The following is an 18404-nucleotide window of genomic DNA, read 5'->3' as shown; positions in this document are numbered from 1 at the left end:
AACCCAGCACAAGTCCAAAAACCAAAACCCAGCACAAGCCAAAAACCAACTTAACTTTATTCAGTGGTAGAGTGCCAACAGGTAAAATAAGTTTACTGTAAACTATAACCTGAAGGAGGAAACTACAAAATACTATTTCAGTTGCATAAGAGATCTCTACTTCTTTTTTTAACCATCTAATTAAGAACAGCAATTCTTAACGACACTCCCTCCAGTGCTGGCTAGACATGAACACGTTTTTGTCATTTGTCCTTTTCAGCTGATTGCTCCTCTGAAGGGCAAGGGAGATGAGAAAAAGAGAATATTGCTTAAAACTGACTCTTCACAGCTGGCCAACCAGAAGAAAAATTGGGGAAGATGCCTGTTTTTAATATATATAGCAGACCACTGCTCAAACTAATACACAGACCAGCTCTCCACCATCTTTTTCTTCCTAAAATAGAAAAAGAAAATCTCTAGTTAGATAATGAGGATAATTACTTAATTACCTTTCAGCGCTTGCAACAGTTACTAAAAATTTGCTCCTAGAACCCATACCTTGACTGTGAGGAATTATTTGAACCTATTTCATTCCCAGCTTTGGTACCACCCGTGACAAAGAAGACAACAGGGCCTCACTGTTCTACATTTCTAGATGAGTATTTTAACCCCTGGGCTGCCTGATGACCTTTGCTCTGACTTGAGGGGCAGGTACCGTGAGAGGATCCTGAAATGAGGTGGTGGAGAGCATGGTTTGGTTTGGACTTTGGTTCACCTCACAGCAAGGCAAGAGGGTCAGGCAATAATTGACCTTTTTTAAATCTTGCAATGCAAAGTGACACAGTCAAGCTTAGACAGCTTTGTGAATTAAAATCAATCTCCTGAAAATATCTCCTCTGCATATCTACCCTCCCCAAAAAACCCACAGTATCAATTAAACTTACATTCCTTCCTTGAACACATCCAGTGTGATAGACTCATCATCATCATCTAGCTCCAAATCTTCAGTGCTCAGTCCCAAAGTTTTAAGAGCTAAAGTTAACAAAAGAGAATTTCCTATGTGAGTCTTCGGAAAGAAATTTAAATGTAAAGGTGCCCAGATCTAACAGAAGGTAAACGTGTGTAGCATAGCAACAGGTAACTTAAATGTAGGAAACTTAACCACACGTAACTGTCTCAAATTTCCAAGTCCCAGGTGGTGTGGGCAGCTGTGTGGGTAACTCTAAAGAATACAGATGGGTAACTTTGAAACTAAATTAATACTTGTGTGCAATAAACAGTCGGGTGTGAGGCGGGGCGCGGGCGGACGCACCTTCCCTGTACTGCGCGGGCCTGATGCAGCCCTGCCCGAGGACATCCAGCAGGCTGAACATGGCCTCCACATTGGCCTCGTCCATCAGGAACGGGTACTCGCCCTCGGCTCGCCGCCCGGCCTTCACCCTCTCCAGCACCTGGATCAGGAACTCGCGTGGCCTTTCTGCAACGAGTCAGAGCCCGCGGGCACCGGGCCCTCAGCCGGGGAGCGGAGCCGCCGAGCCCCGAGCCCCCGCTGCCGCCTCTCAGCCCCCACTGCCGCCCCTCGGCCCCGCAGCCGCCCCTCGGCCCCGCAGCCGCCCCTCGGCCCCGCAGCCCCCGCTCTCGGCGGGCCGGGCCCGTGCGCACCGGGGCGGTGGAAGAGCAGCAGCGCTCCGAGGCGGTGCAGCAGCTCGGGCAGCCGGTGCCGCCGCAGGTACTCGCGGCTCTGCTCCTCGCCCGCCGCCATCCCGCGGTGCCAGGGCGGCCTGAGGCGGCGGGGGCTGTGAGGGCACGGGCGGGGCGGGGCGGGGGCTCTGAGGGCACGGGCGGGGCGGGGGCTGTGAGGGCACTGGGGGGATGAGGCGGGGCGGGGGCTGTGAGGGCCGTGAGGGCTGTGAGGGCACGGGCGGGACGGGGCGGGGGCTGTGAGGGCTGTGAGGGCACTGGGGGGATGAGACGGGGCGGGGGCTGTGAGGGCTGTGAGGGCCGTGAGGGCCGGGCAGAGCAGCCGCAGCGGCTCCGGCCGCGGGACGCTCCGCTGGAGCGGGCGGGAAGGGGGAAGGAAAAACGGACTTCCCTGGAAGTCGTCACTGGGCACCGGAACAGACACGCCTCGCTCCGGCTGCTCCCGGCTCTGCCCCGCTTCGTGAGGAAAGCAAATTACACGCGGGGCTTTTTACACGTTTGCAGGTGTGGAGAGCCCGTTAGTCTGGAGAAGACTAATGATATCCCCTCTAATGCATATAAATATCTCCAAGGCCGGTGCCGAGAGCTTCCCCTCAACATGAGGAAGATCTTTACGTTGGGCGTAGCGGAGCTCTGGAGCAGCTGCCCGGGGCAGTGTCGGGGGCTCCTCTGCAGACATTCCCGACCCGCTGGAGGTGCCCCCGTGTCAGCGGCCGCAGTGTCCCTGCCTTGGCAGGGAGTTGGCCGGGATGAGCTCCAGGGTCTCTCCCAGCCCTAAAGGGTTCTCTGGCTCTGTGTTCCCACCTCCAGCCGCGTTTCCTTCCCCCGGCGGCAGCACCTTCTTCCCCTCTCGCCGTCCCCGGGCACGGCCCCGGTCCATCCCCGCGGGGTGAGGGGCCCAGATGCTCCCAGTGCTCCACACCCGTACAGAAAGATGCAAAACCAGTGCCCAGCAACTGAGAGTAAGAGAATTTACATTTTAAAACTATTATTGTGCCTTGCAGCATAGCCTGTGCAGAGAGAGAAGAGACATCAAGGAAGCTTTTGACTGTGCTACCCACTGTTCATAGAACCACACTCAAATAAAGCATCCTACTAAAAAAAAAACCACCACCAAACCATTAAGGAAATCAACAAAGATATAACTCTCTGCCATCAAATAAAATCAGACAATGATAAATGAACATATAGTAAAGAATAGTATTCCTGTGAAAAGTCTAGCGCTAAAAATATTTAACTATTTGCCAAAACTATCATAAGGCATTAATAGAATCCACTTATTTTTTCTTAGATAAAGTGGGAGACAGGCAGCATCCAAAGCTGCAGAGATTGTACAGCCATGTGGTGACTATTCTCCAGTATTTTAAACTGACTATGCTACCTGCTTTGAGTCTCAATTAGGGCTGGAGGAGCTGTAGGTTTGTGACAGTTGCCAAGCAGTGATGGAAACCTCCTTTTCCTAAGTAAAACATTCCATAGTTACTCAATCCATTCCTGCATTTCTCTTTCTATTCTTTTCTGCAGAGTTTGCAAAACATTAGCAGGAATTTTTTCCTAGAAAAGAGCTGTAGGAGAAAGTGTAGATTGAAATGTGGAGAAGTACAAATAGGAGAAATAAAGATGTGAAAATGCATTCTTGAAGATGAGAACCTAAGGATAGGAAGATTGACAGGAAAAGAAGGAGCAAGTGGAATACTGGTAGGTAGGTCAGTGTTTGGGTCAAAGAAATTGGCATTTGGCAAAGGCTGTTTCTCCTTTAGTAGTCAACAAAGACAACCAGTATGAAATACACATCAAGGCTAAAATTTTAAGAGTAAGTACAGGAGTTACAGATTTAAGTGTGTCTCCTTGAGGAAAGGTTAAAAAAAAAAAAGGTCATTAAACAGAGCAAATCCCAATTTGATTTATAACTAGAAATGTATTTTTTAAAATTCTATTTCACTATTAAGAAAGCACAATTTATTTATTTGAAAAAATATTCTGATAATGAATCATGCATTTATTATTTCTTTAATAAGTTATTATCCTCAGTTCATATAATGATAATATCAGCTATATATATGGATCAGGATAATTTGTAAGGAGCTCACAAGGGCTATTGTAAGAGAAATTGAACTTCCGGTGGCTGAGAAAAACAGGATTTGACAAACATCTGAAAGTATTCTGGTTCCATTTTACAGATGCAGCTAAATGAGTTTTAATAAAGAACTAAAGGACCAAATTATTTTCATGTGTTGTAAGTGTCCTGGTTATATAAATAAGATTTGTTTAAAAGGCTTAATACCTGTTGTGACAGAAGCTGAGCCTTCTACAGAATATCACTGGTAATTTAAGCCTTTTATCTAATTTAATAGGGCTAAATAGACTACAATAAGTCTTTAAGAGTTGTAATGAAGAGAAACAGGGACTGCAGGTCAGAGATGCAGCTGGCTCCAGAACAAGCATTTGTCTTGCAGGGGAAAACAAATGGATGGATATGTTCTTTCAAATGGGAGTGTCAGGGGACTGAAGTCTGGGGCTGCGGGAAAAGACAGGAGCAATACAGGCTGGGAAAGATCCCTGGAGGTGCCACAGGCTTCCTGTGCTCAGAGCTACTGAGAGCAGGTCCTTTAAGGCTTTACCTGCCTCTGCTGCTCCTCAGCATGGACACTGGGAAACACTCTGCTAGGGAGCAAAGGGTGAGCCGTAGGGATTGGTCCTGCCGTTGCTGGAGCTGCTTTGGAAGAGCTCCACTGCACTTTCTCTCTATGTGTCCCCAAGGACTTCTAAGACACAGGTGAGCTCCTCATCAGGGGATTTTATACTATACACTTACAGAGGAAAGTGCTTAACTACAGAAATACCGAGCTTCTGAGTATTAATTATCCCAACAGCCAGAAACATTTTTTGTTGTTTTTACTGTAGAGAACAGCAGAATAATTAAGTTGAAATTGTCCTCTAGAGATCATGTGGTCAACTCCCTTTTGTCCTCAAACTGGGCTAACTTCAAAGACCAGCTCAGGTTGTTCACAGCCTTGTCAAGTTTTTACTGTCTCCAGAATGGAGACTCCACAACATCATTTGCTCTGTGTTCCAGTGCTCAGCTACACAGGAATGGTATCAGCCTGTATCCTTAAATCAAGCCCAGCTTTCCCCACAGGCTTCTGGAGATGCAGGATAAGCAGTCCTTCACTCAGATGTCCTGGCGATAGCACCTCACAGCCCAAACCATACCCAAAGCTCTGAGCACAGACCTCTCCAGTTAAAACCTGAAACAAAGGCAGCAATGAGTGTCCCTCCATCACTTCCCTGTCCTCTGTCACCAGGTTACCTACCACATGTGGTGGGGCCCACATTTTACTTACTGTTCCTTCCATGTTACTGTACTGGAACTGTCCTTCACATCCCTCACTAATTCCACCGCCAGCTGAACTCTGGCTTTCCTGGTTCTGTTTCAGCATGCCTATGCAGTGTGAATTCCTCTAGGGCAGTCTATCCCTGCTTCCACAATCTGAGTGCCTGTCTTTTGTCTCTGACTTGGTCAGGAGCTCTCCATTCAGCCATGCTGGCCTTCTCCCATGTCTGCTCAGCTTCCTGCAGGTCTGAATGGACTGTTCCTGTGCTTCAGCTAGCTCTCCTGGGTCAGTCTTCTGTGGGATTCTGCCAACCAAATGTCTGCAGGAGACAAAGTCTGCTCTCCTGAATTCCAGGGTTGCAATTCAACTATTTATCTTCCTCACTTCCCTCAGAATCTTAAGCTTTGCTCTACTGTAGTTTCTGCTGCCAAGGCTGCCACCAGTGTCAGTGCTCACAGCAGCCCTTCCTTATGTGTGAGCAGCATGTCTAGCATAGCCCCACTCAGCTTGTTGAACCCTTCTGTCAAAAAATTGTCCTTGATGTACTACAGAAGTAGCTGGATCACCACTTGTGCCATCCCAATCCTCTCCACAAGAGCAAGAGCCTCTAGTCATCAGTCTAAGCTGTGAATATCGACTTCCTTTTTTTTTTTTTTTTCTTTCCCCCAGTCAGCTGCAGAATAAAGGCTAAACCTGCCATCAGAAATCATGTACTGGAAAAAATAAATCAGGAATTACAGAAATACTTCTTGTTTCTGACTCAAGTAGAAGTAAGAATCACAAAATGCCTAGTTTGATATCAGAAGACTTCACTGTCACAGAACTGTCCACTTCTCAGTCGGCTGAAAAGCCATGGAATTGATTTCCTGGAACTATGGTTGGACTCCTGCTGAAGGCAAAGGGGAATAAAGAAGTTACTTGAGAAGGAGCTTGCATTCTTTGAGATATACAGTGTATCTTCCTGTGTAAGTATAGCTCTGAGCCCACAGCTCTTCAAAGCACAGCTGCTTTTATTCCAGCAGTATCAGTAGGATGAGTTCACACTGCACAGGCTGGGAGAGATCAGGGGCCCATCACCATCACCTCAGTGTCTCTGGCACCCCACAGTTCAAATTGATATTTTGAGCAACAAAAAGGTGGGCATGCAGTTAGGAAGCAGAAGTAAGGATGGATTCTGCAACTCCAAAGATTTGTGTTTCTGAAGAGTAACCCTTGTCTTTTCCTGTACTTCACTGCAAATCCACACATCTACACAAATCCACACAACTGTAGTCACTTCAGCCAGTACTTTGTAAAAGCAGTTACCAGGACACCCTTATTGGTGTTACAAATACAAATCCTAAAGAAAAGTAACATGGAAAGAGTAGCCCAAGGCAAGATTATAAAAACAACAAAAATCCCAAATGCCCAAGAAAGCACACTAACTGATTATGGGTCAAAATAAGAGAAAACTAAAGAAAAAGGAAGGCAAACAATTGAAATTTAAGAACGGAGCTGACCAGAGGGGAAGGTTTCTTGTGTAGGCTGTTGAGAGCAGCTTAGAACTGAGGCAAGATATATATAAGTATTTATTTATATATATATATATATATATATATATATTAATTCTGCATCTGTGGTGGGAAAGGCAAAGAGATTGAGCCTGTGTAGTCATTTTCCAGTAGTGACTTGTCTCACTTACCTGTGCCACAGCTCTCCAAATCAGCACTGAGGAAATTTCCCACTGGGAAGGGGTGATGGTTTCTCTTCTGCAGTGATGTCTCCTCCATTTCATCTGCTGCCTCAGTAGGGCCAGGCTGGAAATGAGCTGACACAGACACAGGACTCCCAGGGCTGCACTCGTGTCCATCAGGCCATTCTTTGTACTTACACCAAAGGGCCTTCACACCTGTGGATTCTGTAAATGCACTTTGTCCATGATAGACAGCCTTTCTGAAAAACTACCCTTGTGGTGTCACACCAACCATGTTAGCAACTGCTCCAAGTTAATCAAACTCAGATTGAATTTCAGAGCTTAATATGTCACGTTTGGGAAATCAGCAAAGGGCACAGCTGAGATCTCAAATCCTTACTGGTGTCCTTACCCTCAAATCAAGTTCTCCTGGATCCTGATTATTGCCGGCAAACTTCCCCTACGCTTCTCTTCTGCTTTCTGTAGGGACAACAGATCACAGACTAGAGCTAAATATTTTTGGGTCAGCCATAAACAGCAAAACCCCCACACAAAAGAATCCAGCCTGTGTCATTTGTGGTGCATTACAAAATGAGAACAAGAGCTCAGTACCGTCTGTCGTGGATCCTCCAGTCAAAGGGCAGACTGGGATCTGCTGCTGATCAGCTTTAGCTTTTTTCTACTTAGGAAAGGATCTTTTAAAAGAGATCTGCACTTGCTTTGAATAGTTGCTTTCAGGAAGTATTCAAGGAGCAAAACACCATAAAAAATTTCCAGGAAATAAACATTCTTGTGTTCTGAAGTCTGAATGTGTTGTATGACTCTCCTCCAAATATTTCTGGAATCAGTATTTGGCATGTTTTCCAATTGTGAATCCTGACAGATTTGGAAGAATAAAACAGATCCTGGTTGCACACAGCAATGACTTTCTTCTAAAATAAATAGTTCCGTGGTAAAAACAGAAGCATAAAAACAAGAGTGCAAAGAATGAAAAAGTTACAGTGTGATCTGCTTCCCTCTAAAATGGGTGGTATTTAGAGCATGTTAAAAAATACGAACAGGAGAGGAGTGCTACAAGCAAAATACTTGTGCATAACAAAAAAAAAGGAGGGGAAACCCAGCTCCAAATATGAGAACAGCTTATAGATCATTCCAACAAACCCACAAGAGTTAAAAAACTACCGACTCATTTTTGGGAAGTAAAGTCAGTGGTCTTCAACTGGCCATAGGCAATGATGGCAAAGAGCGAATATATCAGCCATATTCTGTTTTCTTGGCTGTAGTTTTGATTTCTAATGGCTGCTAGAAATAGCAAAGCATCTTATCAACAGTGTTACTATTTAGCCATACATGGGTACCATTTTTATCAGATGAAACTTCAGCATCTACTGCTACTTCATGATATCAATTTTTTCTGTAGTCAAAAAGATAAACTAAAGATTAAAAAAAAAAAGCGTTCAAAATACAAGTATCTGAGATCAAGGCATTAATTGGACAGTAAAGAGGAAATTCAGGATTAGCTTTAGGTATCAGGAAGTGCAAGATATCACACAAAAAGCTGTTTACCTAGAAGGTAAAATTTCCCTCCTTCAATTCCTTTTTCCTGCAAAGCAGGCCGGCTTCATATTCTCCTCTGCTGGTTCTGAGTGTGTGCACACAAAAATGCAGTTTGCAGTCCAAATTCCTCACTTTTAAAAAAGGTACTGTAATTGTGAGCATCTTCCCTACAGTATCTCCAAGACAGTTTCCAGATACTTCATAAAAGGAGCATGAAAATGTACATCTCCCCCAGATTTGCAGAAGAGGGTGCCTGCAAGAGAAAAAACTGCAATCCTCTCTGCAGAGCTGTCGAGCCAGTGAACAATTTAAGTCTCATTTGATCTGTAATTGGAACAGGCTTTGCACAGAACAAGAATCTTAACGCCTAGATAAGAGCTGTGGTTTTAGTATTAACGACATAAAAGACTGGTTATAAATTTGTTCTGCCCATTGAAGTGAGAATTCCTAAATCTAGCAGCTGTAATGAAGTTAATTCTTACACTGATAAGGAATGAGAAAATGCATTCAGCTAAGCAAAGGAATTTAAAAATGGTTTATCAGTGCAAAAAACCTCAGTAGCTGATTGCTGCACGTGTCTTGACACGTAAATACAGAAATATTTTAGACATGAATGCCAAAATAATCCCAGGGCAGTTCAGCTCTGTACAGAAAGCTGGGCAGACCTTGTGAACTACTGTGGAATTCTCAGTGCAGGGCATCTGCAAAGTGTATTTCAGCCTCTGGGAAGAGAAAGGGCAGTCTTGTAATACACACCATTTTTGCTTTGCAAAGAGAAATAATGACAAACCCCATCTGTTTCTTACAAACATATAAATTATTTTATTTACAAAGCCATGTTACAAAAAAAAAATAATAATAAAGCAAAAAAAACAAAAAATACAATCGCTCACTAGAGAATATCTCCAGGCCCGGTGTTGAACCATGGCAGTATCAATCAGATACATGTTTGTTCTGGTTTTCCTTTTTTAAACTGTAAGCCATAGAATTTACTATTTACACCTACTTTAGACATTTATTCTGCTTACAATTATCACAAGCATGGAATGAATTCTATTTGATACTGCTAATACATAAAGGTGCAGGACAAAGAATGAAAATACTTAGTGTTACAAAATATGGATTGTAGAAAAGAAATTGGCTGTACAAGTATGGCATTTTTTTTTCTTAGAATGATTGGACATGCTTTCTTCAAAAGTCTTCTGGAAAAGGTTCTAAAATCTGTAGTAGGAAAGCACAATATAGCAGGTGCAAATTCATTTCTGTGCAACAACAGTTATTTAATATATCCCATGACTGACCAGCTATGCAAAACCCACAGAGTTTTGTTAAAGTGCCATGGGTCAACAGCATAACAAAATATAAGGTGTAAATAGAAAAATTTCTTTTTTTCTTCTTTTTTTTTAAAACAATAGTTCACTGAGAATCAGCAATAATAGAATATGCTGTATAAACTATTCTCTACAAAGGTCGATCAGCACTATTTACAATTGTTACATCGATACAAAAGAAGGCATACAAGTTATCCAAGTCGCTTTTTATGGCTGACGGGCCTATGCATTGCGTATGTGTAACAACCAAAGCTTCTGAGCCTCTATTGCTGGAAACAAATCACAAGGTTTTCAGGCAAATGGGGAAGAAAAAGAACTATGAGTGAATGCTACACTAAGAATGCATTATAGGCTGGTCCAGTTTGTATCCACTTTTTTTCCAAAAGTTTACTTCCATTTCATTTTGCAGGCTAAAATTTCTGATACGTTTAATTAAATAATGATTCTTTGATGATGAAAGAACACCACGGGATTTTACTTCGTGCTTAACTTTCCTGAAATGCTGTCAGGTGTAAGCCAGTTGAAAATAAAATTTAAGCAGCATTCAAGGACAGGCTCCATAATTCAGCTTTCCAATTAAAAGATGCATGGAAACAGCTAAAGCTTCCTAAAACTACAAAATTGCTCCTTCAGTCACTGATTAGCACTATTTCTCAGAAGCAACCACTGAATCTCACAACCACTGTTTTCCCTCAACAACTAGAAATAGCAGTTCATTGATTACAGAGGATGACTTTGTTACTGAGATTTTTAAAATCCTGCAGTTTTTAAACTCAAAATAAATTAAAAAAATCAACATAGTACTGCTCCTAAAACTGAACAAGACAAAAATTGTGCAAAAATAACAAAGATATGTACACATTTTTCAGTCTGAAGAAATGTACAATAAAAACATAATTCAAAGAACATTTTAAAAATATAAACATTGCTTAAACTTTCCTAAGTTTCATACTGTTTCTGAAACTATACCGGTCAGTTAGCTCTGAAGTATAGCAAAACATAAATTATTACAAAATTAACACTATAAAAATTTATTTTAAGAATATTTCTAAACTTTTTTTCAAAGGGTCTAGCCTTGTTTATAATTGCTTAAACATTTTTAGTCTTAAAATTTGCCTTAACCCTTCTTTTTTTAAAAAAGAAAGTAGTAATAATCTCCCTATTTGCAGTCTCTCGCCTTTCCCCAAGATGTAAATAAACCAGCATATAAGTGCACTTTTAACACTGTAGAAATAAAAATTAACTCCTCTGTACTATTGTTCCAGTACCTAGTATTGGCTTCCTGATTATAAAATCTATATTTTATTAAAAAATTATTCAGTAATCCTATAAGAAACACTGTCAGTGCAATTCTATTAATGCAAGCCAATCTGCTCAACTCCGGTCCTCGCAAACCCAAACTGCTCACTGAAGTTATCAAGTGCTGTGTTCTTAAGGGTCTGGAAATCCCCCAAGATATGGGGATTTTACACATTGGGCCCCTGATAACAGTAATTACAGTTTGGTGCAAAATTCTGCTATGCATTGATTGAAGTATAGATTCCTTAAGAGCCTGATCCTGGAAGAGGCTGAACACTCAGAATTCCCACTGAAATTATTAAATGCTGTAGGTACAGAGCACCAATCAGGATTAGTCCCTAAAGTTGCAGTGCCCCAGCTGTTTGCAAATTACTAAGAAATGCACTCAATTTTTATCCATAGGACAAGCTTAAATACAGAATTACTGTAATTTTTATTTAATGAAAAAATTTGGAGCTTCTTTAAATAAATTCAAATCATGATCTGGATTTTTTTTTTTTTGGAATGTCCATTGTGTTCTGGTTAGGAAACAAAGGGAGCATTGCAACGCTAACAGCTTTAAAAGGCATGAAACATAACCAAGCAGAACGCACAGATCAGTGGCAAATACAAGTGGAAAAACTAAACAAATCACTATTACAGTTTTCTGTAAATTTAATTCTCTTTAAAACCACAAATTCATAAAATATTAAATCCATCTGCAGGACATAGAAAAGAAAAACCCTGTGGAGTAGGGCTGCTGAGAGCTAGAGATTATAGGCTGGTTCCTTTTCCTTGTTATGGAAGAGTCCTTATTCTACCAGTCCGGTTTGATGTCTTCTAAAAGAGAAACCAGAGCCAGGTTCAAAATCACACAATGTCTTTTGGTATAAAACACTTCAATAATGTCTGTGGCTGACAGTACTCAAAGTAGGAATTTATTTCAAGTCCCTGAACTAAATTTCCTCCCTGTTTACTGACTACATTAGACCTTTAAGAAAAGGAACTGCTTTGAATAAATGGCATTTTTCCTTTTGGGACGGTCTGATTTTAGTAAGCTTTGGTGAATCTCATGTTCATTAACTTGGTTATCATTACAAATAAAGAGCAGCAATTAGACGACAACTCTGAAGAATCTTTTCCTTTACACAGCATGTTTTCATGCACAAGGAATCCTCACACAGCATACACGTTGTCACCTTCCCTTAATAAAATGATCTAGTTACTCAGTATTTAAAAACCACCGCATACTGAGGTCTTGAAGTGTTAACACTTTCAGGCACCTAAAAGCACTATGAAGACAAAAAGACTTGATTAGTTAAAAACCTAGAACAAGAATAAAAGCTGGAGAAAACAAACTTTTAATACATACAGGCACAAATAATTTGACTGTAAAACTATCATTCCATTAATTTTTGTTAAAGACTATGTATAGTTTTTGTAGGGAAAAGTAGTATTTCTTTTACTAAAGCAACAATAGTTGGAAAAACAGGCACGCTTTCATGTATACAATCCCTAGTTCAGGTCTCAAAGAGGGGCAGCAATATTCATATTAAACATAATTGAGAAGAATCTGTTTGAGTTTAACCTGATGTTAATGAGCTTAATGCAATGGGAGATGAAGTGACAGGCCCACAACAATTCTCATGGTCCACCAGTTTCACAGGTGTACCCAAATGAACTTCAACACATGGAGCAAATGATCAAAAGGAGCTACTCCTGTGACATCAAAACAACTACAGGCCACCTTCAGCTCACAACTCAATAATGAGAAACACTCAGTTATGGGTGGCAGTGACTTTCACAGCAGTGCCGTGTGGCCTCTCACTCTGACCACCAGCTTTGATAAGCTCACCCAGCTGGACTGCGCCCGGGCGGTCACAGGTGCAAACGAGACTGGGTTTACAGCCCAACACGATTTTCCAAATGCCACATTCTCACCCAGCCACTCAACCCTGTGATGAGTTATGGACCCCTCTTCCATCTCTTGAGAACAACAATTTCCTCCTCCCTTTGGCTCCCCCTCTCCACCAGGTTGCCTGGCCAGGGAACACAGCAGAGGCAGTCCAGAGGACCTGCTCCATATGCACATTTAGCTTGGCAGCGGCAACTCTGCTTCCAAGTGCATTGTTAGAAGTCTGTTGTAGTGATGTATTCATGAAAACTTGCCAGATTTTTCCAACTATAAACCCTGGTGTATAGCAGAGGTTGCCTACAGACCTTGCTTTACTTGGGCTCCTTGATTATCATGGTTATAGCAACACTAACATTCAAAACAAGAGAGCTTGGCTTCCACACTAATACCTTTACTGACACGGCATATACTTCTAGATTCACTTATTGTTACCTAATTATTAACACCGTCATAATGAAATATTACAGCATAGTTTAAGACAGAAATTTTATTTAGAGACTATTCAATTGCTAGATTGGAGATAAAAGCTGCCAACAAAGCAGCTCAGATTTGACAGTGACAAGCATTTATTAAATAGGGAATCATTATTCATGGTTCCAAACACTAAAATCCTGGGGAAGTTTTAAAAAAAAGTTTAATAAAACTTAGTATCAACTTGATTTTTTTGTATTTGTACTTGGAGCTCCACATTTGACTACCAAACTGACAGAAACATATTTTTAAAAATAAAGAGTTTGTGGGGCTTAAAACAAGCAAACATTTCTGGTTTTGATAAAGTTATGAAAACAGGCAACTGAAAAGCTCTGCAATAATCTCAGTTTACACAGAGCTGACACAAAATTAATGTTATGTACTCTTAGGTTTTCCTCATGGGATCTAGGCAACAGATCCCAACAGGCTCTGCTCCTCGGGTAGCATGTGCGTTATACTAGCACAGGAGCAAGATGTTAAAACAAAAACAAGTTTTGCACTTCAGAACAATTTGTCACTGGCAGTTGGATGACAGAGTCACACAGGAAAATGCCACTCCCTAGAAGTATGAAGAAATTTTCTACTTTTTTCCCTTCAGAGTAGTTCTTCCATACATATATTGCTTTGCGTTCAGCAGTGAGAGAAAAAAAATAAAATTTACTGTTTGGCAGTTCATCTCAAGATATGAGTGATTCAGAGTATTTTGAATGGGCATACAGTGGTGGGTTATCATTACTATTCTTTTCCTGTGTCTACACAGCAGAAATGAAGCAGCACAACCATTTGGAATAATTATTCATGCATAATTTAGCCAGAATACATAACAGAATTTTAAGACACTGGCTGTACAGAAAAATCCTCTGGATTACTTGTGACAACACCTTGCTGAAGTGTGAAACATTTTCACACTAAAGAACTTGATATTAAAATCTTGATAAAGTACTAAATTTGGAGGATCAAATAGTAGGGGCCTTATTAAAATCAATCAGTGTAGCAGTCCTCCAGACAGATGAGGACTGGAGTTACAATAAATAAAAGCTGAGTTACAGCATTTATTATCATTATCCAACTCATAGCCTGTTTAAGAAGAATTCACATTACACATGGGTTAGTTATGCTTTCAGATTAGTTTCTCTGAATATTCACGTGCCTCATCTTCTCTGTCCTCTTTCTGCTCTCCCTTTGCTGCTTCACTTCTGGCCTATTTTTAAATGTTGTCCCTCCTGTGCCAGCCTGGGGATTCTGCTGTGCCATCCTGCTCAGCAGGAGAAGTTGGATAGAAAAACCAAGAGATTTGCTGCTGCTGCTGCTGCTGCTGCTGAGCCTCTATCAGCAAAGTAACAGCCAGTGAGCAGCACATGAGCCAACCTGAGCCATAATACAGGCTGTGAAAAACAAGCAAAAAATTTTGTAATTCATAATTCTTGGAGGGAAAATAGCTGGAAAAAAATTACATGAGAGGAGAAATCTAGTATTAGTTCACCAAAAGGCAGCTTCTATAAAGAACTGTATTCATAAAGAAATTGTATTTTAAGGTTTTATAGTATAAAATGTTTCAAAACTGCTTGCAGACTACTTAAGTACACTTTTTTAAAAGCAACTTACTTGTCTGTTGTGTACTGGGTTTGATGTACTCGAAGGACTGGATTGTGACAAAGCTACACTGCTATTTTTTCCAATCTGAAAAACATTAATTGAGCAGTATTGAGAGGCATATTTGTCAGTTGAATTCAGATGCTGGTGATGGCCTTCCCTTCCCTGTGTAAGGTGGTACTAATCGTGTTGCATTTGGACCACAGGTATTTTGCTATTGCAAAAGATACGCCTCAGACAGAATCATCATTATCTCTCAGAGCCTGTATATTTTAAATAGTCTTAAAAGGCACATAAATACTGTTACAGGTCAGAAAATAACATACAAAGCAGCTGCTGAGGGAATACACACTGTAACCCCCCCACCTCTCTAGACTGAAATACTGGTTTCTCTAGTTACTGGAGTCACTTAGAGCAGCTATTCAAAGACCACGGAGTGCTCCATGTCATGGGATCCTCCCCAGGAGACATTCCCCACTCCTGGGGAGCTTAAACCAAGCGGCCAAGCACCAGGGCATGCCCTAAGTTACATCATTTTTATCATTACTCAGTAAAGCAAACATTAATCACAAGAACCAAAACTCCAGAGGTTCAGATTTGTATTTGTATCCATTTACTGCATCAGAGAATTTCTTTGGGAATGAGTGTAAATTGTAGTACACATATATACATTTTTAAAGTACTTAGTTATAATACTGCAATAGTCCATCTGCTTGTTTCAATGTTTGTGAATTTACAGCACTCTGCAAGAGCAGCCTGTCATAGGTTTTTCTACAATGACCTGTAAACATGGTGTAGGTATTTCTCTTGCGGTACAAGAAGGGACACAGCTGTTGAGTCAGAGGAGTAGTTCCTCAGGGGTTACAAGACTGATAAAAATTAACCATGGACACCTGTCTGCAAATGGCAGATGACTGCAGTGTGAATAGTTGTTTACAAAGTCACTGACTTCAAGTAAAATCATTTTAATCTCTTTGATGGAGAGTTAGCAAGGACCTGTCTCCTGAACAGTGAGAAATGCAGTAGCCAGTTTCTTACTGGCTTGGCGGGGCTGTGGCATTGCCTGGCAGGGCCTTCACAAGAGCAGCTTTTTCCTTCCCTTCTGCAGCATCATTTGTTATTCTGCCATTTCATGTACAGAGTGAAAGGTAGCCTCTCTCTTCCTCTCCACACCTGCCCTTTCTCACACAGAGAATGTTTGAAACCGTATTCTCTGTTCACATTCTATCCAGAATAAATGTTTAAAGTTTTTGTTTACAGCCAGTTTTGAAGGTGCTCCCATGGTGCTTGAAAATTAAAAGGATGGGCCTTTGTCCCACTCCCTTCAGCTTGTTTTGCCTGTCACAGCTGCTCTCTAGAGGAAAACATTCTTCAACTACAAATCTTGACTAAAGACACACAACCTTGTATCGGGACACACCTGCAAATCTTTCTTCTCTACATACACCATTACAGCATTCATAAACCCCTTCAGAATAAATACATGTCCTCCTTTTAAATGGAGAAATAGTCACACAGGCTGAACAGGTACAGCACTCAAATGAAAGAAAGGTTCCTAGATGTCTTTAATGATGGGAAACACCATTTCAACAGTGTAACTGGGAGGCCAAAACTCAAATCTCTTTTTTCCCCAGTGTCTTTTAAAAATAAAGTGTACTTCAAAACCCAATGGCCACTTAGTATCTATCCAGTCTAGAGTTGGATTAAATAAGAAAACTATACCTGAAACTATCACCTGTTGCTGTGTTCTTAGTCTCTTCAACTTGCCCTATGACATGAAGGAACAGGAGCAAGATTTTAAGCCATGCCATGTTTTTGGATGGGATTTTTACTGTAATTGCATTACTAGAACACAGGAAGTCAAACAGCACAGCTTAAAAGGGAATTTAAGTATTGTATTCTCCAGAGCTTCAATAAATACATGTAGAGTATGTAATATTATTTGACCCATACGCTTAAATGGGTACAAATTCCATTTATGTTGTATTGCATACAGTATCCTTGTCACAAAGACAATTAGCTGCCAGCCAGACTTCTGAAATACAATTAACTCCATTTTACCTCCTATTTTTGACTACTGTCGTGGCTCCAAAAACCAGCAGTGTAAGAGTGACCAAGTTTTACATATATACGTATGTATGCATCTGGTCTCATTCATATATATACACACACATACATAACATATATATATATATAACATGTTTAAATAGCTGTATATTGCTCATTACAAATATTTAACCTCTCACTTAAGAAAAAAATATTAGTTAGAATTACATTTTTACAAATATTCAGCAAAGACCTCTGAAGACCTCTGATTGATTTCTTGTGGTTTATTTACTTCTATTACTGTGCAACACAAAATACATCACAAATTGAAAAAGGAATGACACACAGGAACAGATTTGATCCCAAGAGAGCTCAGAATTTGAACTCAGAACCTCCTCTGTAAGGTTTCCTCACACTGCACTAGCTACAGATACAGTCTATGTCCTGTGAAAAGATGATACAATCCATTTCCTATTATCCATGTTTGTACCAAAGTACCAATTTGTACTTACTTTTTCTTTCCATTTGACACCTTAAACCTCAGGGCAATTTAATCTTTTTGGGAACACATATTTCAAAATTCAGATTGTGTGACAGAAGGAAGAATTTACAGCAACCTCTGCTGACTTCATTTACTTGAAGATCAGTTCTGATTGCAGGACACATTTAAGAGGCTTACAATAGAAAGACAATGCCACTCCCCATTTCAAAAAGCCAAGCAAGTCATTTCTGTTGCACCTCTGCTGGAAGTAGGAAAGAGAAAATATATTTGCTAGGCCATTCTTTGAGACCTTCATTCTGTCTCCTATACCAGCTTTAGGATTAATTTCTTTCTTTTTTCCTCTCATTTTTCTGCCATATTACTTATGGATTGCTTTGCCCTTACCATCTTCTTTTCCAAATTCCACTAGTTTTTATGTGCAACATGCTTAGGAAATGAGAGTTTCACAAAAAAAAAACCCCAAACCAAAAAAATTCCTAAGCTACCTTCTCTGGATTCTATGAGGTATCTTATTTTCTATGGCTTTGTCTTCCAGACACCAGGGTGAAGTGTTGTTTTGTGTGCACTGCACAGCACTGGACATGGCAGCAGAATGAAACAGTAGATCATTATAAAGATTGTACTGGCAGTTTTCCCACCAGATCTTACTTTTTTGTCCTTATACAGCACCACTGAAAGAGGAGCCAAAGCTCTCTTACTATCAATGAAGCTAGTGTGTGTAACCTTATCTGCTGCACTGACCTCAATATTCTGTGAAAACATGTACTGTGAAAAAGGTAACCAAATGTCCACTAAAGGTCATCTGGTTAAGATCTTAATTTCTCCAGTTTTAAACAGGAAACAACATCTAAAGTCATGCCCCTCAGACCCTCCCCAGGAGAATGGTATATGTGTTTTACAGAAGAGATATGAAGAGACTTGCATAACATTACGAAATGGACCAGCAACAAGTTTGGGAAAAGAAATAAACAGAAATTCTGACTCTCATCTTCCTGTTTCAATAACACAATTTATTTCAGAGAGA

The 18404-nt window shown here is 40.9% G+C and overlaps 2 protein-coding genes across 7 annotated transcripts in view; both read right to left on the bottom strand.

Moving 5' to 3' along the window:
• Window positions 1–38: 38 nt before the first annotated feature.
• On the bottom strand, window positions 39–1749 carry EFCAB10 (EF-hand calcium binding domain 10). The gene is made up of 4 exons (XM_083860419.1): window positions 1642–1749; window positions 1292–1456; window positions 924–1011; window positions 39–433 (listed from the first exon to the last, which is right to left on the bottom strand). The coding sequence occupies exons 1-4, from the start codon at window positions 1739–1741 to the stop codon at window positions 397–399; spliced, it is 390 nt and encodes a 129-aa protein (XP_083716545.1). The 5' UTR covers window positions 1742–1749; the 3' UTR covers window positions 39–396.
• Window positions 1750–9042: 7293 nt separating this feature from the next.
• The window catches only part of ATXN7L1 (ataxin 7 like 1), a 111753-nt gene continuing 102391 nt past the window's right edge, over window positions 9043–18404 (bottom strand). For 5 of the 6 annotated variants that reach the window (XM_083860394.1, XM_083860396.1, XM_083860397.1 and 2 more), the window contains 2 exons: window positions 14845–14919; window positions 9043–11693 (listed from right to left, as the gene is read on the bottom strand). In XM_083860394.1, the coding sequence (XP_083716520.1) occupies window positions 11652–11693; window positions 14845–14919 (117 nt within the window). In that variant the 3' untranslated portion in view covers window positions 9043–11651. Of the gene's footprint in view, window positions 12146–14844; window positions 14920–18404 lie in introns of all 6 variants that reach the window. The other variant, XM_083860395.1, reaches the window with a different exon arrangement.

This window comes from Zosterops lateralis, assembly GCF_965231275.1.
Source record: "Zosterops lateralis genome assembly, chromosome: 4".
In the NCBI taxonomy this organism is placed as follows: Eukaryota; Metazoa; Chordata; class Aves; order Passeriformes; family Zosteropidae; genus Zosterops; species Zosterops lateralis.
Note: the sequence above shows the minus strand (reverse complement) of the source record. Positions and strands in the feature narration are given on the sequence as shown.